The sequence below is a fragment of the Fragaria vesca genome, linkage group LG6 (assembly GCF_000184155.1).
Source record: "Fragaria vesca subsp. vesca linkage group LG6, FraVesHawaii_1.0, whole genome shotgun sequence".
NCBI classification, from domain to species: domain Eukaryota; kingdom Viridiplantae; phylum Streptophyta; class Magnoliopsida; order Rosales; family Rosaceae; genus Fragaria; species Fragaria vesca.
In genome coordinates this window covers 8467867-8490315 of record NC_020496.1, presented here as the reverse complement: position 1 = coordinate 8490315, position 22449 = coordinate 8467867, and the positions used below count along the sequence as shown (strand labels likewise).

Sequence of the window (22449 nt, the reverse complement as noted above, 5' to 3'; positions counted from 1 at the left end):
CGTAAATCCGAATATAGTATTTTTAAATTTTATTTTTATTTTTTATAAAAGGATCGGACCATCAATATCATCTTGCATGTAGGAAACCTCTTGTTTTATTTGATAATCAAATAAAAGAGTGTCTTTTCACATTTACATGCATACCAGCTAGCTATTCAATGCTAGACATCAATCATATCAGACCACGGTTATATTTATAAAGGCAAGTCATCATATTCATGTACTCAATCTCAATGGTTGCTAGCTCAATTCATTTATGGCTGAAAGTTCTTACACTGTCGGCTGCGTCCTTTGAAATTTATGTTCGTTTGCGTCTGAATGATCACACATGGGCAGTCCGTAGGGATTGACTAATAGCAACAACCCTAAACACTCGAATGATCTTTGTTGAAAATCCTTCAGCAATACTCATGTTTTTGCAGGAGCTGGGCTTCCGATGCAAGAACCAGTCACCAGTGTTTAGCAAAAAATGATTTAGTCATCAAACAAAGAAAAGCTAACTAGCTAGCTAGCTTCAGTGTTTCATCATTTAATTCATTGTGTACATTTATATATGCCATTTCAGTAGTAAATGTTCCTTGTCAATTCAAAAAAGCTTTCTGTGAACTGTAATAATTTAAAAACAGACATGACAATACAGAGCAGAGGTAATAATTTGGATGATTTCATGATGCATATTTGGTGTGCTATATTTGGTGAAAGAATCACTATGTCAATAGTTATTTTTTTTTTCAGTTGAATATTCTTGCTTACAAGAATAGGACAAATTAAAGGCGTACCATACTCGAGCCAATAACATGTCTTAAATCACCCCTAAAATCCAGAGAAAACTCTGCGAATATAATGTGAGAATCCACCAGAGAAGACATGGACATAAGCAAGCTGCAAAATCTTAAGGGTACGGTCTAGGGACTGTAAGGAAAATATTCAAAATATCAGCTGTATCTTCTCTGTTAAGGATGTGTATATATGTTTCCTACCATAGTTTATAACTGTAGGATAGTTTTCTAGTTAGTCACGATTACTCTTGTACATGTAATCTGCTTTGTATCAATGAAATTTATTTTGTCAAACTATTATTTTTTCAAGGACGTAACTATGCAATGCATAAATCGTATAAATTGCTCATTCAGTTTAATTTTACAAGTGATATCAGAGAGCTAAATTTTTGCATACATAAATCATTCATGGTTAATCATAAGGATGACTTCCTTATGATTATAAAGGATTATGCATGCGAAAACCTAAAACTCTAATGCCACATGTCACATAAAATTGAATGAGCAATCTACAAAATCATATTCACATATGTGCACAGACCCGATTACAAGCTAAACATCTTAATGAACAAGTAACGACACAACAACTACATGACATACTTAATGAAGAGACATGAGCGTGAGTTGGTTCGCCTATGGCTGAATGTTTTATTGTAGAGAAAGCAAGGACCAACATCCTTTATTTATATTGATCGTTAAACCTAAGAATCCTCATCTTGTTCAAAAAAAAAAAAAACCTAGAATCCTCTCGTAAATGTATTCCTTAATTATCAAGGAATTACAACAATAATCCTAATGTAAAACTGAATACCAGCTAAATCATGAATCCTTAACCAAGTAAGACTAGATATACTCATCCGCAAAAAAAAAAAAAAAAAAAAAAAAAAAAAGAACTAGATACACTTTTCTAAATTGGTATCTAACTAGCATGTCTTGTACATACATCTCTTATTAGTGAATAAGTTTTGATCTGGTTGACATTAACTACAGATAACGATGGGTCCATAATTTAATCTAACAAAACTGCCATCGATATCGAAATATGAGATAGTAATACCTTGAATAGATTGGAGTAGTATGGAATATGAATACCTTGAATACCTTGCAGTAGATTGGCAATGGTAAATGGTTAACTAGTCAAGTACCCACGAAAGCTCAAGAGTTTTGTTTGTTTCTTTTTAATACAGAATTAAATATTTAAGGATAACAACACTGTGGACACACTGCCATTGTCTAATGCATCAAAGACCTAGTAGATACAGCTTTACGAGAAGGTTTATTAGGAAAATATTATGTTGATTAAGTCTTGATCTTCAGTATCTTCTCTATTAGGAATCTCTTTACCTGTGAATATTTGTTTCCAATACAGTTCATTATTGTGAGATACTTTCCTAGTTAGGCTCAGCAGTATATTGTATATGTAATTCCTCTTGTATCAATGAAATTCATTCTGCGCCAACTATCATCTTTTCATGGTATCAGAGCGGGTCCCTTTCCAATTATTTCTCTAATTCTCATGGGCCCGATTTGGGTTCATTCTCTCGTCCGGTCCGGGATTCTATTTTCTCGCCCGGTTCTGGCTTCTTATCTCACCATCGGAATGTTCCGATTAGATTGTCACCAAGTGTCCCTTGGTTCATTCCGTCCCGATTCATTCCACGTGCGGACCTTGAGTCAGGTTGCACGTGAGGGGACGTATTAGAAGTATTAGAGAGGAATAGATCCCACATCAGAAAAGTGACAAATAAAATATAACTTATATGTGGATGGATCTTATCCAATTGTACCGAGACCTTTTGTGATTAAAACCCAACACCTTAAAGGTGGTTAAGTTGGGACAGTATCGGTACAATGTGATCCACGGGCCAAGTTTGTCGCTGTTTAACATGGTATCAGAGCAGGACTAAGATCCTAGTCTTTCGTTGCACTCTAATCTCTCGTGCAGCCTTCCTATCTCAGCCATCATGTCTGATGACGATGTCTCATCTCCATTGGAGATTCTGTTCTGAAACCCAATGATTCTGCTTCAAAGAGTTCAGAAACTATATCAGAGGTTTCCAGTCCCTATTTCATTCACCATTCGGATCATCCCGGATTGGTTCTCGTCTCCAAACCCTTGAATGGAGACAATTTTTCTGGTTGGAAAAGGGCTATGATTCGAGCCTTAAATTCCAAGAACAAGCTTGGATTCGTCAATGGCTCTATTAAAGCTCCTTCAGAAGAAGCTGACCCTAATGGTTATGCGATTTGGGGTCGTTATCGGCACCCTTCTCTTTCTGGTTCTCATTATTTTCTCACTATTGTTGATGATTATACTCGTTTCACATGGATTTTTTTGATGCGATTTAAAGATGAAGCCCAACCACTTATAAAGCGTTTCTTCAGCTATGCTTCCACACAATTTGATTCTCGCATTAAAACCTTTCGAAGTGACAATGGTGGTGAATTTCTTTCCCTTCGTTCTTTCTTTCAAGATAACGGTGTCATATTTCAGCATTCTTGTGTCTACACGCCTCAACAAAATGGGGTTGTGGAACGCAAACACCGTCATATTTTGCAAGTGGCCCGAGCATTAAAAATTCAAGCTCACCTTCCTACCGACTTCTGGGGGGGAGTGTTCTCTCACTGCTGTCGACATCATCAATTGGTTACCATCTCCTCTACTCTCTTTCAAAACACCATATGAATTGCTTTACTCCAAACCACCCTCTTACTCTCATCTCCGTGTTTTCGGTTGCCTAGCTTATGCCACTAATGTTCACACATCTCATAAATTTGATCACCGAGCCATGCCATCTATTTTCATTGGTTACCCATTCGGACAAAAAGGTTACAAGTTGTTTGATTTATCGACTAAAAAGGTCTTTACTAGTCGCGACGTCAAATTTCATGAGACCATCTTTCCTTATTCCTCTATTCAGCCCAGCCATATTCTCCCTTCCCAAGCCCACAAACCAGGCCCTCTTCCAATTTCTTCCTTCATTGACTTTTCTTTCACTCCTCCTTCTCATAATACACGTGCTTCTTCTTCTACTCCTACTCCAACACTCACAGAAAACACCACTTCCACTTCAGATCCTACACCTTCATCTCCAGACCCCGTCTCGTCTTCTCCGACTCCACCGCCGGCGCCACCCTCCCTTCTCCAATATTCTCGCCGCCCAAAGGCGACCTCCGTGCCTCCTCACCCATCCATGCCCACCTCTCCTCCATCCTCTCCTCCGGTGGCACCCGCTCTGCCTCCCTTGGTGTCGCATCCCTCAGCGCCGCCATCCTCACCCATCCTCTCTGATTCTCCGGCCGAGCCTCCTTTTCCTTCTCCAGAAATCACACCCGAGCCTGCTGCTCCTCTCCGTCGCTCAAGCCGCCACCCCGTCCAACCGGTCAAATTCAACGATTATGTTTGCTCACACGTCTGCTCCGACCAATCGTCCTCCCTACATCCAGGTCCACGCAAAGGTACGCGATATCCTTTGGCGAATTATATCTCTTATCATCGCTATAAGCCTGCTTATCAGCATTTTGTTGCTCAAATTAGCGCTTCCACAGAACCCAAGAACTATTCCGAAGCCGTTGCTCATCCTGAGTGGCGAGCGGCTATGGCGACAGAATTATAGGCTCTTCAGGCCTATGGCACTTGGTCTCTCACCAAACTCCCTGCCGGTAAGATCCCAATTGGCTGTAGATGGGTGTATAAGATTAAACACCGTTCCGATGGATCCATTGAGCGATACAAAGCACGCCTTGTAGCCAAGGGCTTCACTCAGCTTGAAGGTGTTGATTACCAAGACACTTTTTCCCCGACGGCCAAAATTATCACAGTTCGTTGCCTCCTTGCATTGGCTGCTGCTCGGGGATGGTCACTTCATCAAATGGACGTCAACAACGCTTTTCTCCATGGCGATTTAAATGAGGAAATATATATGTCTCCGCCGCCTGGGCTTCGGAGCCAGGGGGAGGAAGGTTTGGTTTGTCGTCTCCACAAGTCACTGTATGGTCTGAAACAGGCTTCTTGCCAATGGTTCTCCAAGTTTTCAGAAGCTATTCGTTCTGCTGGTTATGTATAATCTCGGGCAGATTACTCTCTCTTCACCAAACAACAAGGCAAGTCCTTTACTGCACTCTTAATATATGTTGACGATATATTGATTACTGGGAATGATTCTCATAGTATTGCTGCGACCAAAAGCTTTCTGCATAATCATTTTCATATTAAGGATCTTGGTGACTTAAAATACTTTCTTGGAATTGAGGTTTCTGCCTCTAAAAATGGGATCTTTATTTCCCAACGTAAGTACGCATTGGAAATCATTGAGGATGCAGGACTATTGGGGGCAGCCTCTATTGATACACCTATGGAACGAGGATTAAAGTTGTATGATAAGAGTGATTTGCTCAAAGACCAAGGTCGCTATAGGAGATTGGTTGGGAGGTTAATATATTTGACTGTGTCAAGGCCGGATATTACTTATGCAGTTCATGTGTTGAGTCGTTTTATGCATCAGCCAAGAAAAGCTCACATGGAAGCTGCACTTAGAGTTGTGCGTTATCTCAAGAGTGCACCTGGTCAAGGTTTATTTTTCTCCTCCACCAATGATCTCAGATTGAGAGCCTTTTGTGATTCGGATTGGGCAGGTTGCCCTATCACTAGACGGTCTACTACAGGGTATTGTGTGTTTCTTGGACCTTCGCTAATTTCTTGGAGATCGAAGCGTCAAAAGACAGTGTCACTATCATCAGCAGAGGCAGAGTATCGTGCTATGACTGGAACGTGTTGTGAGTTGACTTGGTTGCAATACTTGCTCAAGGATTTGGGCATAGTACATGGAGGACCTGCCTCATTATACTGTGACAATAAGGCAGCGCTGCACATTGCAGCAAATCCTGTCTTTCATGAACGAACCAGGCATATTGAGATGGATTGTCATTACATCAGGGACAAAATACAAGACGGTACTGTTGTCACCAAATTTGTTGGTTCATCACATCAGCTTGCAGACATCCTAACTAAAGCTTTAGGGAAGGATACTTTTGTTCCTATGATTCGCAAGTTGGGAGTGCGAGATATTCACTCTCCAACTTGAGGGGGAGTATTAAGAAAATATTATTCTGTTGATTAAGTCTTGATCTTCAGTATCTTCTCTATTAGGAATCTCTTTACCTGTGAATATTTGTTTCCAATACAGTTCATTATTGTGAGATACTTTCCTAGTTAGGCTCAGCAGTATATTGTATATGTAATTCCTCTTGTATCAATGAAATTCATTTTGCGCCAACTATCATCTTTTCAAGGTTTACATTCGGCTTATCTTCAACAGTTTCCTAAAATCCTCTTTGAAGGTGATAACAAGGTTTTAATTGACAGCTTGTCTGGCCAAGCCAATGTTCCATGGTGTATTACATCTTTGGTTCAGGATATATCTTGGCTTGCTTCTCAACTGCAGTGTTGTATTTTTAGACATGTTCATAGAGAAGTTAACTTTGTAGCAGATATGATCACTTCCTTAGGTCATAATGCTTCTACCCCATTAGTCTAGTTTAATTGTATTCCCCTTTCTGTGTCCTCAACATTTCATTTGGATCAGTGGGAGGGGGCGTTATCAGAGGTTTTGTTTTGTAATTTTATTGTTTTTTTTTTTTCAGTCAATCGAAAAAAAAGACCTAATAGATGGGCCATAATGAGTTTTAGGCATTAAATGGGCTAGTAATTATTTGGACCCAGACCCTTACAGTATGCCCAATTGAGAACATGGTTTGTATGTGATTATCATATATTGCTGAAGCACATAGAAATTACCAAGTGACATGAGCCATCATCAGATCTTAATACTCGAGTGACATTATGCGCTTCGGCCATTTTGCATAGAACTGACTACAAACCTTCTGTACAACCCCTCGCTTTTACTAAATTTAAGGTATGTATCAATTTTGGAGACCTTATTAGCACAAGAAAATCGCGATGGAGCAAACTGTAGGGTTCTAAAATCCAAACATGAAATCCTCGTTTGAATACTTTGGGCTTGTCTTTCTATTTGTGGAAGCCTGGAAGGGCTTTGCTTGATTGGGCGATTCCAAAAGACTAGTCTCGTTTGTAAATTATTATAGGCCCAGAAAAAAATTCGTACGGGAATGCTCAAATTTCAATGGATGCGTATCAGAGTGGGATGGTAAGGAAAGCGCTAGCATCAGTAGCATGGTAAGTGCCTAACTGAGCCTCAATACTAATCCCAATGATTCTTGAATATCCGCCAACAATGTGCTGTAGAGATCGGAAGCAGACAACAATGTTCTCCTTGCTGTAATTCCATCTTCTTGCTGTTCATCAATTCCTTGTTGCCGGCCGTGTTCTGGGTTTTGCTATGACATGCATAAATGCATTAGCTTTGGTTATGACTAGTGAGGAACAGTTAAGTTGTAATCGTCTGCCTTCACACTTATGGTAGCTAAGTGAATGTAGTTAGAATTACTCTGATTGATTTGTGATATTATTTCACCCAACAGATCGACTACTGGTTATATTAATAGTATTATATGTCGACTTAGGGGCCTTTTGGCCGCGAAATGTAGATACAAACTTGAGACAGAAGCCGCCCCCAGTTTATCATATAGAATATGATTCCATCCAGACCAACTTGGCCGGCAAAGCGATAGTATAAAGCTTCATTTCTCTTACTCATTAACTAATAACTACTCATGCTTCCATTTGACGATTCCAGCTAGTGCCAGGCACATATATGATGATTATGTTCCTCAGTTTCATACCAATAGACTCAAGTTCATGTATGATTGTATGCAAACATATAAACATATAATCATGCAGTCAGGGCCGGTTCTGAGGAATTTAAGGCCCGGTGCAAAGAAAAAAGTTGTGCCCCTTGTATCAAAATTTTTATTTAAAAATACCGATTTTTTTTATTTTCAAACCGATTAATTATCTAAAAATACTACCAAATCTTTAATCAAGGAAAAACCCGGGTTTTGGCTGCTATACATATGTGTATACATACACTAAGCCGTGGAACATCTGATTATTTAATAATTTAAAATTCAAGATGATCGTACGGTTTACGACTTGATGTATGTTATATACATATGTACAGTAGAAAAGTCCGTACAACCCAGTATTTTAATGATAAAAACCAAATATAATCCTTACCAAATTTGCATTAACAGCTTAATATGGACTGAGCAATACAATCATGACGACAATTTTGAGAACCAAAAATCAGTACCCAACTCACCATGTGATCTACTAATCGATTAACACATTTTCTCAAATTGATCTCTGCACCCAAGAGATGAACACGGCAGCAAATCCAATCTATCCCATGCGTCTCATTCATCATCTTTCGAACGCCATTTCTGCCAAGCCCAGATAGCTGCTCTCTACCATGTAGACCCATCGACAGCTAGAGTCGCCGGAAAACGCAGAAGACTGTCAGGATTCCTTGACGTCGATCTCCTCCTGGGTCTAATGCATGTGCGAAACTGCGAATTGAGGGTATATGAAGGTTAATGACGAAGAGAGGATTCGACAAAGACCGGTCAGGTTGCCTAGCGACGCCAGACGGCGGAGATTGGCGGAGGAAGGCTTTGGAGCTAAGAGAGAGCTCGGTCGGCGGTCAGGGAAGGGGTCTAACCAACACCTTTAGTTATATATCTAAAATTGAGATAAGAATTTAGAAGCCTCAATTAACTGATGACGACAGTGATCAAAGTGTTTTGAAATCCTCTCGTGCCTTTTATGGTTCTGGCCTAGTGCGGGCGCACTGGCTGCACTGCGCAAGGGCCGGCCCTGCATGCAGTTTAAGGAAACCAGAACATCCGATCTTTTAATTACGTACATACTTGCAATGTGGTTCTTAGAATTAAACCGGAGAATACTGAAAATGATGTTCTAAACTCTGCATGTTCTGAACTGCTGATAGGGCCAAATAGGATTTATCGATCAAATTTTGGTTGGACTCGGATGCACTTGTTATATGGCTACGACTAAGGCTCTTATCACCAAAGTGTTAAGCAATTGCCATCCTCTCATTGGAGAAAGGATAAACACCTAACATTTTTCGATCATGTAGCTCTAATTATTGAAAGATATATAATGCCCTTTAAATGGTTTTAATTTGAGCAAACTTATGTAAATGAACTACCCTATGCCAAAACATTATAATGCAGCCTTTAATTTCTTGTTCTGTATTATTGTTATTATTCATTTGACTGGTGATATGTCCCTCTCCTTTGAAAAGTTCATCATATTTTAAGAAACCCCATCGTCGTCTCTAAGGTTTCTTTTGAAGTTCTGATGGTTCGGTGGGTTCACAATTATTATGGATTTGTTACCAGCAGAATTGGCACCCAGCAAATCCAGATGAAATGATTAATCCAATCAAAACAGAGTTTACTGCTTAATCACGTATGCTAATTACTATTACTCTCTCTATGTAACATCACAGCGTTTAAAACATGACAGATTAAGGTCATCGTCATAAGACAACAGAAGAAGCAAACAAGACTAGAAACGGAAATAGGCAAATTACTCCAAAACACTTGACTCGTGGTGGTCCCTTGTGGGGCTGATCTTAAAATGTTCTTCATCACTAGAGCCGCAGAGCGTGTTCTTGCTCTCGTTAAATCTAGCTTTGGAGTCAATAGTAGTCATATTAGTTTATTTTCTGAACCATACTAATCGGGTTAGAAGTTTCAGTACTAGTTTCGAATATTTAGCGTAATATTATCGTGATATCTCAAATAGATATCAAGACCTTATAATTAAGGTAATAATTTTGATTTAGAGCTAATTTTTTTTTTTGGGATAAATTTAGAGCAGACTCTCTTGTTTTTATTTTTTAACTTATTTTATATAGCGTTGTTTAGATTTTTTTTTTTTTAATACTTTTGGAGCTCCACCAGACTAGTCAAAGTTTAGCTGTTATGATTTTTAGCTATCTCGTTAGCTAAATATAAAGAGCGAGATGATTTAAATGAGGCTAACTATAATTTAACACATTCCTTATAAGATATTTTACGTGATATATAAATATATTTAAACTATTTAATCTTTATTTGAAGAATAATGTTGATGTAATGCTAGCTAAAATAGAGAGCATTAATGCATCTGTATTTCTAAAGCGGCTAGCCAAAATGACATTTTAACTCATTTAACTAAAATTTAACTCAAAAATGGATAACATTGCTAAAGATGCTTTAAAAATGCTCTATTCAACTCAAAAATAACTAACTTGATATTTTATCAATCCTTTACATTACCAGCTTTCTTTCGAATAAAATGATGTATTTTATGGTAATTTTATTTTCCGACATGTACATTGCTTAGTTTCCTACCGTTACACTTGTCTGTTTGTAGCAGTTACATACAAGTTACAAGTCGGAACCCCGATCAAAAGGATCGCATTGACGCACTTGTTGTTCGTCTTCTTCTACACCATCCTATAGTAAATCCTTACCTTCAATTTCTTTAAGTACAAGCTTCGACCTCACACTTGACACTCCCACAGTAACACTCCCTTTTCTCACTGTCATCCACCATGGCCTCCCTTCTCGCATTCCCCCTACTCACACTTGTTCTACTCCACTCTGTAGCCATCTCCACACGAGCCGACCTCCCCGGCACGTGGGACCTCCTCGTCGCCAACGCCGGCATCGCCTCCATGCACACCGCCGTCACCCGCTTCAACACCGTCGTCCTCCTCGACCGCACCAACATCGGCCCCTCCCGCAAAATGCTCAGCCGAGGCCACTGCCGCAACGACCCCAACGACGCCGTCCTCAAACACGACTGCTACGCCCACTCCGTCCAGTTCGACCCCAACACCAACCAAATCCGCCCCCTCATGATCCTCACCGACACCTGGTGCTCCTCCGGCCAGTTCCTCCCCGACGGCACTCTCCTCCAAACCGGCGGCGACCTCGACGGCGTCCGCAAAATCCGCAAGTTCCACCCCTGCGACGCCGCCGGCTCCTGCGACTGGGTCGAGCTCGATGACGTGGAGCTCACCGACGGGAGGTGGTACGCCACCAACCAGATCCTCCCCGACGGGTCGGTCATCATCGTCGGCGGCAGAGGCGCCAACACGGTGGAGTATTACCCGCCGCGAAACGGCGTCGTCGAGCTGAAGTTTCTTGCTGACGTGGAGGATACCCAGATGGACAACTTATACCCTTACGTCCATCTCCTCCCTAACGGCCATCTCTTCATCTTCGCCAACAACAAAGCCGTATCGTACGATCACGTCACCGATAACGTCGCCAGAGAATATCCGCCGTTGGATGGCGGGCCCCGTAACTACCCCTCGGCGGGTTCTTCGGCAATGCTGGCGCTTGAGGGGGACTACTCCACGGCCGTGATCGTCGTCTGCGGTGGGGCCCAGTACGGCGCGTTTATACAGAAGAGCACCGAGACTCCGGCCCACGGCAGCTGCGGCCGGATCGTGGCGACTTCGCCCGACCCGGTTTGGGAGATGGAGGACATGCCGTTCGGGCGGATCATGGGGGACATGGTGATGCTTCCGACGGGTGAGGTTTTGGTGATCAACGGAGCTCAGGCTGGGACCCAGGGGTTCGAGCTAGCTTCGGACCCGTGTTTGTACCCGCTTCTTTACCGACCCGATCAGCCGGTCGGGTTGCGGTTCATGACGTTGAACCCGGGAACGGTGCCGAGAATGTATCACTCCACGGCGAACTTGTTACCGGACGGGCGGGTTTTAATCGCGGGAAGTAATCCTCATTACTTCTACAAGTTTAATGCTGAGTTTCCGACCGAGTTGAGACTCGAGGCTTTTTCCCCGGAGTACTTGGGTCCGGACCGGGCCAACCTCCGGCCCGTGATCGAGGAAGTTCCGGAGACGGTACGTTACGGCGAGCGTTTTGATGTGTTGGTGTCGGTGCCACTATCGGTGGTGGGAATTATGGAGGTTAATTTGGGGAGTGCACCCTTTGCCACGCATTCGTTTTCGCAAGGTCAACGTCTGATCAAGTTAGCCGTTACGCCCTCGGTCCCGGACGGCGACGCACGCTACAAAATCAGTTGTGTTGGGCCGCCGAATGGGATGGTGGCTCCGCCGGGCTATTACATGGCATTTGCGGTTAATCAAGGCGTGCCGAGTGTGGCCCGGTGGGTGCATTTGGTATCATGAGGAGTTTGTGGATATATAAAATCACTTGTCGATTTTCTTTGAGAATTTAGACAATTGTGGATATGGAATATGGAAATGGAATTGAAATGGTAGTGATGGATTCTGTGTGGTTGTTGCACTCACGTCATGTCTAAGAAGCAATAATCAAAGTATAAAAGGAACGTAGGCTTTATCATATAATGAAGAAATAGACCAAATCGAGCCTCAAGATTTGTTGTTGTGGTCCATTTATTCTTGAATAGGATAATTTGTATAGAATTAAGAGAGAAGATGGGGATGAACACTTTCCGTAGTGCTTTCAAGTTCATTTGTTGCTATCAAAGAGATGACAATCAAGTTCTATATTCAATCGTTGTAAAGAAGGCATCAAATTTTGTCACTCTAATGCTATAGATTATTTAGGGACCTTTTCTATCATCATTAGTTTGTCGCTTTTATTAACAACTTGGTAAAGGACCCTTAATGAAATAGTAAGATGACAAAACAAAAGAAAATGGGATTACTATTGGATGTAGTATAAACATTAGAGATAGTACCATAGGGCATAGGTATGGTTAATGATTTAGAATTCAACCGTCTAACTAATTACACAACAGTATGTATACGATTTATATAAAATTTATCTATGCGACTTGAGTTAGTTGAGAAAATGTTAAAGACTGCATAACGATTTCATTTTTTATTACCATAGTATTGTCGGTAAAGTGGATTACATTGCATTCATTAAGAAAGAGGATTCTTTTCAAATCAATTTGTATAGTTACATTATTCTGTAGACACACTGCATATATCAACCCTACAATATCTAATTATGCCAATGAACCTCCATTTTCCACTTCACCGTCATAGCAATCAGCCACAGCTACCTTCTGCACATTCTTGTAAGAGTAACGCCGAGCCAGGAAGACATAGACGCACCAATTTGCTGCAGTCATACAAGCCAAGAGCCAGTAAAACTTGTCCAAACGACTACTATTCAAATCCTTACCAAACCAACTCTTCCCTCTCTTCTCAGTGATGTGATCAATGGCCGTGATCAAGAGGCTACTAAGAAAATTCCCAGCTCCAATTACACTTAGGTAAAACGCAATTCCTAAGCTTCTCATGGAGTCCGGGACTTGGTCGTAGAAATACTCTTGCAGACCCACAAGAGTAAACCCATCTCCAAATCCAATGATCACAAACTGTGGTGCTAACCAGAACACACTCATGGAATGTGATCCCTTTAAAGGGTCTTTCTCGACAATCCCTAGTCTTTTCTTCTCCACCAAGGCAGCTGCTACCATTGTGCCGATTAAAAAGAGCATTCCGATTCCGATTCTCTGGAGGATGTTGATCCCCCTCTCATTTCCCGTTGTTCTCCGCAGTACAGGGACTAAGATTTTCTCGTAGAACGTGACGGATATGATCATTCCGATGGCTGCGAGAGAGTAGATTGAGGCAGGGGGGAGCTCGAAACTGTTGCTGATGCTTCGGTTCATGGCCACACCTTGTTTGATGAAGAATGTGGAGGCTTGTGCTACACAAATTCCAAATGGTAGGGTGGCTAGCCAAATGGGGATAATGTTAAGGACTAGTTTCATCTCCTCGACCTTTGTCACAGTTGCAAGAGTCCAAGGATTTTGCTTCTCAGCTGAACTTTCTGTGCTTACGATGGCAGCCTTGTCAAGAAATCTAATGCACATAACATTATTAGAAAGTTAATAATCAAACTATTCTCATTAGATAGTAAGAATCTTTCACCAAACAGTGGCATCAAAAGTACCAAACTATCAAAACGTTCTTTATCTAGGGTCAGTTTGGCACAGCTTAACTCGTATGAAAAATGCTTATCAGGTAACAAAAGATGCAGCATTTCACTTACTTGAGCTTGTTGGTGTGGCACAAAAGCCTCCCATGGACCTTCTCCGACTGGGAAATTTCATATAATTGAGCAGTATCAGAAGGGTATGGCAGCTTTCTCTTAGAAATGGCTGCTACAAGAACCTGCAGCATTGGTGTCAAGGGGCTCCCTGTCGGTCTTCGATAACGGTAATACGGCCGGCCAACAATGAAGATAACCAGTGAGGTAGCCATGACTGCCATGAGAACTATATCTGCAATACCCCAACTGACATGGTCCTGTACGTAGACAACCAGAGTCACCCCAAGTAAAAGACCACAGCAAAGTCCAAAGTTCCACCAATTGAAGTATGACATCTTTCGCTTTCTTTCTTCACTGTGATCATCATCGAATTGGTCAGCTCCAAAGCTCTCCAAAGATGGTTTATGGCCTCCAGTTCCTATGGAGATCATGTATATGGCTAGGAAGAATACCACTTCATGGATTTTTCTTGCTTCAAGGCATGGTTGTGTGTCACAAGGCTTTAGGCTTGGTACAAACCAGGACATGGTTAGAAGAATCAAACCCTGTGTTACATAAGAAATCAATAACCGATCAGGGATAATGTAATCTAGTCAGGACACATTGACACTAGTGAAAATTATATTCTAGTATTTTTTGGATCCTTAATTGTAAGTGTTAATTAACATATTTGTTTGAGCTCAGGTTGATAATTTCAAATTCCTTTTCTGACTTCATTCTCTGTAGAAATGATCGCAGATGCTAGAAATTTAGTAGAAACACAATGTGTATAATGATTGCACATACAATTCCTTGAATTCAACAGCTTGAAATTGTAATTCTCTTTGTGAACGTAGTGCCCTAGATGCATGTTAATTATTTGTCTTAAAATGAGCAATGAATTTAGTTATTACCAGGAGGTAAATGATGGATGAGACCAGAACAGTTGAGAAGCGACCCAAATAAGCATCAGCTATGAAGCCTCCAAAGAGTGGAATCAATGTTGTAACACCAGACCAGTAGTTGACACTCTTTGCTGCACTCTTGAGGTCTTCGTGAATTACTTTGGTAAGGTAAATAATTAAACTGGTTGCTATTCCAAAGTAACTCAGCCTCTCACTAAACTCAATTGCTGCATAAATAATAAGATCAAAGATCAATTAGTTAAGAACTGTATAGTAGAAGATCGATCAGTATATAACTAACTCAAAAGGCATAGCCAGGTGGGTATGTCATTCAATCTTTTCGGCTGAAGAAATCCAACCAATGAAATACTGCTGGAAATGAAGAAAAATAATGCATATTGTGCTTTACCTGTAATAGTGCCATAGTGGTTCGTTCAAAAAAAAGAAAATATATGATCAAGATTATCATGTTTCGTATGCAATCGCTTCGGAACAACTATGGAAACTGATGTCACAGATACAGCCGGCCACCACAAAATTAGGAATCAATTATATGACCTAGTTAGCTACGTCTAAATCACGGCCCTTCACCGATCCTCTTGTCTGATCATCTTTCCCCACCAAATTTCATACTTGGTAACCAGATAAGAAGAATAAAAACACAGCTTGATCGAGTCCCTTTAGTTGACCTAAGCATTCTTTCTTCCATTTGATACAACAGTACATGCCTCTATGACCTTATGGACCTAAAATGGTGGTGGGGAACTTAACTTTATTCTAATAATGCGACATATTTTGTTATCATTTTACAAGTATCGGTACCAAACTCGAGATTCTAAGAACAATGACTGAATGAATATTAGCGCACATAAAAACACACATATTATAGCTAGCATGAACAATAGATAGCACTAGGTAGAGTAAGCTTTTTTGGTTCTCTAAATGGGGGAATAGAGCATAGAGCATAGAGCATAGCTTTTTTGAACTCGCTTACTGATGAGGGCACTGATTCTTTCACCAAGATACATAATTTTTAGAACATTCAATCTCATGCATACCGAGAGAGATGATAGAAGCTTGCATGCATAATTGCGTATGCATAGTTAGGGTTCATGTAATCCATGAGGTATAGTTGTTGAGGAAATGCATATATGGATGCTGCATGAACATAATTGATGCATGACTCCACCTTCCAATAATATGTATGCTTCAACTGCATGACTATATAAGCTCAAGAAGAGCAATATTAGAGCAGCATGCATGAAATTATTTAGCTAGCTTTCTCAGCAACTAAAAGAAGCACAAGGAAATAACCAGATTCTTTTAACTCCTTACCCACAATAAAGAGAGAGGCTTTCCAAACACCAGTTGAAGCTCGGAGAGGAACATTTCCTTTATGATCCACAGAAGAATCATAAACCCATTTCTCCTGATTTTCAGCTGCCTCCTTGCTCGATTTTGTCGATCCCCTTCTCTCTTCCATTTTCGATCAATCCCTCGATCGGAAGCAACACTAGTGATCGAGTGAGTATTGATCACAGAAGTGAAAGGATGAGAAAAGCTTTGCTAGCTATAGTGATTCCTAATTTCTTATAAGAGAGAAAACAACAAAGAAGTGAGTTGGAGAGTTGGAGGTGAGGAAAAGCTTTTACTTTGGTTCTCTTTATATAGAGAGGATATATTGGAGAGGATGTTCGATTTCGAAGCACACTTTTTTGAGATTCGCTGTTGAAACCTTCCGAGGTAGGGACCGAGATCTAGAGAAGTCTCAGCCTCTACTAACATACTGTGAAAAAAGAAAGAGAGAAAAGAACATTATAGTGATCGAAATTTTGAAAGTGGAAAATGTTCATCCAGTCCATTTCAACATAGACTCGATCACTACGTTTATTAGTCCCATTGGAATGGCACAAGAATTATGGGACCAAAGTTCCATAGTCAGAAAAGTGGTTTTCGAGCATACTAAATCAAATTAATCAATAGTAAATACAAAACTGGTTTGTTTGCCGACCAGAAATAATGTTGACATATAGCATTCAAAGCTTTTTTTTCCCTTATGAACTTGTTATCTATACTTTTAAGAGTTAGATCACTCCAAGTAGATGCTCATTTCAATGATTATAATTCGTGATAATTTTTTTTTCTAATATGATTATTATCTACATTGTGAAATTAAAATCGTAACACTCAGAAAATCTTTTCTCTCTGAGTTTGCGACAATCCAAAATGTGCTCATGAGACGATTTATGAGTATAAGTTTCATGCTTTTTAGATTTAAAAACAACTCAAATTCTAAGAGTTATATATAGAGATTCTAATAATTGAACAATTTGTTGTAATATGTTAAAAATAATTCTTTTAACAATTATAATAAGAGTAGTGATTTTTCCATTACCATTATGTCACCATTGTGGCAAATTAAATAGAGTCGTCGTTAGAACAATATGCTAGCGGTTATTAGAGGTTGCTTGTTAGAATACATGTATTTTGTAGAAATTCTCGATAATATTTTTAGACTTCTAAATGCTTATTGTAATCATGGGTTTAGGCTCCACGCCCCCCTTTGTATTTGACAGTTTCATTAATGAATGTTTGAGGGCAATCACACTAGTTTTTTATTAAAAAAAAAAAATTTGATAAAGATTGTTAATATGGAAAATTATGCTATTGATAAAGTAGTATGAGGTTTACATCCAAAACCAATTGATAATAGATGAAGTGTCTCAAACCTTTATAAACCCACAGATAATGTCTTATATTCCTGATGTGTGATTGATATCTCAATATAATATATGCATATCTGTCTTTCTAGGTAAATTTTCCAAAACCCACCACCCTCTTGTTTACATGGTGCCCCGTTTTAATTTTATTTATGTCACACATGTATGTACCACAAACAAATCCGTTTTTTCGACAGTAACCAGAAACAAATCCGTTAAGCATAGCATAAGTGAATGGCGCTAGATTTTAATTATATGGGCTATGACTAGTTTATGTATCCCCCGCTCATTCTGAATATAACGTAGTCATGAGGTCATTTCCACGTTATATGGGCTATGACTAATTTGGCTAAGCATAGCATAGATTTTTATTAGTAGTATAGTGTTGATCCGCATTGTTAGTTTAATCAAATAACTATTTAAAGCTAATGGATTTCATGAGAAAGCTGCAATCATGACAAGACAAGAGTTAATGGAGCACTTTCCCTTATATAACTAGTCTAAACATTGTCTAGCTGCTACTAAATGAACCAATTCGAATTAGCCTCGTGATTAATCTTTTCAACGAATATTTAGCCTCGTGATTAATATTTTCAACACAGAGTTTACTGGATTTCAATCCCCATTCATTCAGTTTGCCAATCATGACAACAGTTCTCGTAGAGTATCATATATAATTTGTCTTACGTACGAGCCATTTAGGGATCAAGGATAATGGAAGTGGCATCTTAATTGTTAAAAGAAAACAAAATTTAGGGTAAAGAACTTGTTAGTGATGATCATAAATAACCTGATGACTAATAGTTTTTTTGATAATATATGGTTCCGCATGAGTATTATCTATTTAATATGTCGTCAAATTGTAAAACAGATAAAGTAATTAATGATGCATTTTTTGCTAAATAATGTCTTTTAGAATCTATAGGTTACTCGTGATATTATTTTTACATAATCTTAAAATATAGGGTTTAGGCATGATGTGCTCTTTGTATTTTACGATTTCATTAATGGTTATGACGTGAAGGTCGTCATTTTAACCCTTGTATTAAATAAAACGAAAAATAATTAAGATTAATATAGCGCTCTTAACATAGTAGCGAATCTAGTGATGCAGAGCCGCATTCATCTATTGACGAACATTTATTCGTAGCAATACGATTTAATATTGATCGATCACATAGGTGGGTGGATCGATCGATCGATCATCGATATATTGCTGCGTGATTTTGAACCTCTTCACATCACAATTTTGGAATAGTCTCGACTCTTGAGCATAAAGCATGCATGAATTCAATTTAGCCCCATCATTGTACCTGGTGCAAGTATCAGATAGTGACTATCCAGTTATAATCTTTTTGTGATGAAAGTGAAATGCTCGCATCGGTTTGTATATAGAAGGTACAGCATTTCTGTAATAAGCTGAAGCTTAAATCGTGAGTTTGTACCAAACACATCAATCATCGCATAATGTATGAGGGAACGAGGTAATGAATTCAAAACTTTCAGTATTCATCGCATAATAAACACATCAATCATCATCTAAATCCCTTATCTCTCAATATTCATCAATCATCACACGACTAGCATCTCATAATCTTCTTGGTTAGATTTACACTATTGCATGTCAATGTTGCGGAAAGAATGTATTGATTTAGACATACTATTTGCGGTACAGCAAGACTGCAAGAGTGATCAATTTATTTCTGAAAATGCTCCAGTTGTTGGTTAACAGAAATATTCGTGTTTTTCTTAGTTGTCCAATTGGAATAAGAATCTTATGAAATGCTGCGAGTTCCATCCACATAACTTAGAGTTCTAGCTCAGAAAAAGGAATATCTCATGTGGGAGGTACCGTAGAATTTCCCATCGTATCGTATGTGTATATGTGGCATTAATGGAAACATCGTTCTATACTAAAAATTTCTTGACTATCTTACTATTATGGTTAACTCAGGTTACTGCATGCTGATTCTCCTGAATTGTAATGGTGATTGAGCGCGTAAGATGCTGTTTCCTTTTCTAGTTTCTATCTCTTAGTTTTGTGCGCAAGAACGAAGCTATACTAGTTGCGGTTGGAAGTCTTAATCATCTCTTTGCAAGAAGAAAACTAAAGAAGGTGATTATATGTCATATGCAAAACATGCCAAACTAATTAATCACATTTTCTCTCACTCATGAGAGGTAATTATAAAAAGATCATCTTGAAGGTGTCTGAAGTACTGTGAGTGTGACCAATGAAATTGTGCCCTTCTACTAATTTAAAAGATGTGGTTGATGTTTAGCATCTAAACAATCATTAAATCGTTAATCAGATTCAAACCACTATGTGATTAAGTAAAGCAATTTAGTTCGCTTGTGGTTGACGTCAACTGCTAATAGTACATTATTCTAGTAATCAAAAGGGATTAATTCGAAACATAAATGGTGGCCATGCCAGCTTCCATTCAACATTGATTCACTCACCAGAATTAAGCAATAAGCACCCTAGATTTCATGATGAATGTCTAGTCTTAAATATGCAGTTTTATTTTGGCACAAACCAAATTAGCAATGTAATATAGTAGTTTTTATCTTTGTGCAAATTAGTGGGGGACAATTACTTGCATTATGAACTTTGATGATGGTAAGTAATACTTTGTTTCAAGTTCAAAGCACCATGTGTTTCAATTCTTTATTTGTTTCAGTTTCTGCAGCTGTCAAATGAACAGTTCTCCCTTTGTCAGTGGGATTCCTATAGATATGTAGGGATTCATTTCAGATTTCCGGAGCTTGAGACGAACCCTAAAAAATAGATTCCTCCTCGACCGTTCATGAGTAAATTTGAGGCTTCTGAGAATTTGGCTCATTTAGCTGCCTTCATATAAGGCCTTTATCATGCATGTTTACCATCCCCTATTTTCCATCCGATATTTTTCAGCCGAAAGTGGCTGTTTATTTGAGAAACCATCATTGTTTCATTTGTTTGTGCTTGTTTTACATGTTTCTGCTGAAGGAGCTTGAGCAAGTCAAGTGCAAACTTTCAAGGGATATATTCGATGGTCCTTGCAAAACAAGAATGTTAGCACATAAATCATGCATGCGCACTATAATGTCTTGTAACTAATTGTTAGGTTTGTCTGTGAGGTTCTCTGTTCTTTTAGCAACTGATGTACACTGTACAGGTAAATATGCTTCCCTCTGTGAACTGTACCACACATTTTACGTGGATTATCAGGTTCTTTATGACCTTAGCACGTTTACATGTTCATACTTGACGGCATGAAAATTGATAGAGACTCGTCTTCGAGTACAAGTAGGATTCTTGGTTAAATTTACCATTGTTGCTACAGAAAGAAAGACGGATTCAAGCTAGGATACAATAACCAAAATTTTGGTTGATGTAAAACGTGATTCAAAGTTTAAATAGTGCGTACCTTTTTTTTTTTTTTTTTTTTTAGGGAAAAAAAGAGAAATATGCATTGATCAAAGATCATGACAACCAAAAGGTTAAGCATGAATAATCCGAAGACTATACAAACGCATAGCTACACTAAATCAAACTACGTCTAAAAATTAAAATAACAACCTCAAAGCTACATCCAAAAAGGTGGATGATGAAACACTAAAAAACATAATAACCTGTCATACCCTAACAACAACATTGCCTTCCTCGATTAGAGGCCTCAGACCCAATGGTGTACATTTCATCGTAAAAGAAAAGAAGCATCACTGAGAGGTAACAACATGGATCTTTCCCTAGTCACCCTAGGAGACTACTCCTCCTCAGCCTCAGATTTGAGGCCTGAGTCTACACTTGCATTCTCTCCCAAGCTTGGTTCCATGTATGGAATCCAAGTACTCTCCCAGCTGCAAATTCTTCTTGGTTCAACTTCCCCTCGACCTTCCTCTTCCTTGTTTCTTAGGAGACTTACATGTCTTCTTGATGCCTAGAGCACCTTCATCAGCCACAGAGAAACCCAACTCCTCCAGGTTTAGAATCAAAGGAGCAAAGGTCAGCATATGGCGTGCACGCTTATCATCAGGAGTCGTCTCTTCTTCCCTGCTCCGCTGCCCACCGGCGACTTTGGCTGGCGACGAGAACGCCGGAACCTCCCGAATTTGCACAGATCTGTTCGCTTTTGGGAAGAGGGAAGCCAAGGAGGGCGAATTAGGCGCGCACAATGAGGGTTTGGGCCGAGTTAGCCCTAAACACTATCAGTGGAGGCACTGGTGCCCTAGGCGCCTTTGAAACCAGGTCAACAACCTCTTCAGTCTCTCAGGGACAGGCCTCACCCCCATAATTCAACATAGAACAAGTGCGGCATCTTCCAACCAATCTCTCATACCTGTAGATCACCTGAAGGGCATCCGTTGGTGAAACCCTAATACGATGATCCAATCACACCGGTTGGTTCAGAGGTAAGGTAAGCCGGACTCGGGCAAGCCCTCGCTGGAATCCACCGTGGTCAACCTGTAGAACCACTCCAATAGTCTCCGCCACCAACCTCGCTGTCGCTGCTGTTGAGAGCACCGCTGGGAGTCCTTCGACCCCAACTCGAATTCACACAAAATCTAATGGCACAGACATGATGTCTGAGAAGCCATCATAGTCGTTGAGGATGATCATGGCTCTCTGGTATGCCCACGGTCCTCCTCTCTTCACTTTGTTCACATCCCTTTCTGACGAGAACGTGAACAAAAATCGGTCTCCTCTTGCCTGCACCTCCACCGGAGTTGGAAGCCTCCACATGGAGCGAACTGCGCTCCTGAATGCATCAAAGATAATTGCACGGGTGGTGTTCAAATGTCCGACGAGATAGAAACGTGGAGCCACGAAACCACTCTTAGGACACCGGAGATTACCTAGATCCACCGGTTCTTCTTGGTTGCTCAGAGAGAGCTTTGAGATGAGGCTCGCTGTTACCGAAGTAGTAGAGGCTGCCGCGGTTTTGAGAGCCATGGAGGTCGTTGCCATGGATGTGTGACTTGCCGCTCAGCTGAGAAACCCTAACCCTAATAGAGAGAGAGAGAGAGAGAGAGAGAGAGAGAGAGAGAGAGAGACGACCGTAG

The 22449-nt window shown here is 40.0% G+C and overlaps 2 protein-coding genes across 2 annotated transcripts; one reads left to right on the top strand and one right to left on the bottom strand.

Moving 5' to 3' along the window:
- Nucleotides 1–10324: 10324 nt before the first annotated feature.
- LOC101303632 (galactose oxidase-like) lies at nt 10325–12054 on the top strand. Its single transcript, XM_004305123.1, has one exon. The coding sequence runs from the start codon at nt 10325–10327 to the stop codon at nt 11930–11932; it is 1608 nt and encodes a 535-aa protein (XP_004305171.1). The 3' UTR covers nt 11933–12054.
- Nucleotides 12055–12585: 531 nt separating this feature from the next.
- LOC101306062 (putative peptide/nitrate transporter At2g37900-like) lies at nt 12586–16163 on the bottom strand. Its single transcript, XM_004302649.1, has 4 exons — nt 16016–16163; nt 14690–14907; nt 13797–14341; nt 12586–13606 (listed from the first exon to the last, which is right to left on the bottom strand). The coding sequence occupies exons 1-4, from the start codon at nt 16161–16163 to the stop codon at nt 12742–12744; spliced, it is 1776 nt and encodes a 591-aa protein (XP_004302697.1). The 3' UTR covers nt 12586–12741.
- Between the last annotated feature and the right edge of the window lie 6286 nt (nt 16164–22449).

Coding starts and splice junctions, on each gene's coding strand:
- LOC101306062 (XM_004302649.1), bottom strand. CDS start 16,163: ATGGAAGAGAGAAGGGGATCGACAAAATCGAGCAAGGAGGCAGCTGAA. Junction 14,342..14,689: donor CATCCATCATTTACCTCCTG/GTAATAACTAAA, acceptor TATGTAACACAG/GGTTTGATTCTTCTAACCAT. Junction 13,607..13,796: donor TGCCACACCAACAAGCTCAA/GTAAGTGAAATG, acceptor TATGTGCATTAG/ATTTCTTGACAAGGCTGCCA.
- LOC101303632 (XM_004305123.1), top strand. CDS start 10,325: ATGGCCTCCCTTCTCGCATTCCCCCTACTCACACTTGTTCTACTCCAC.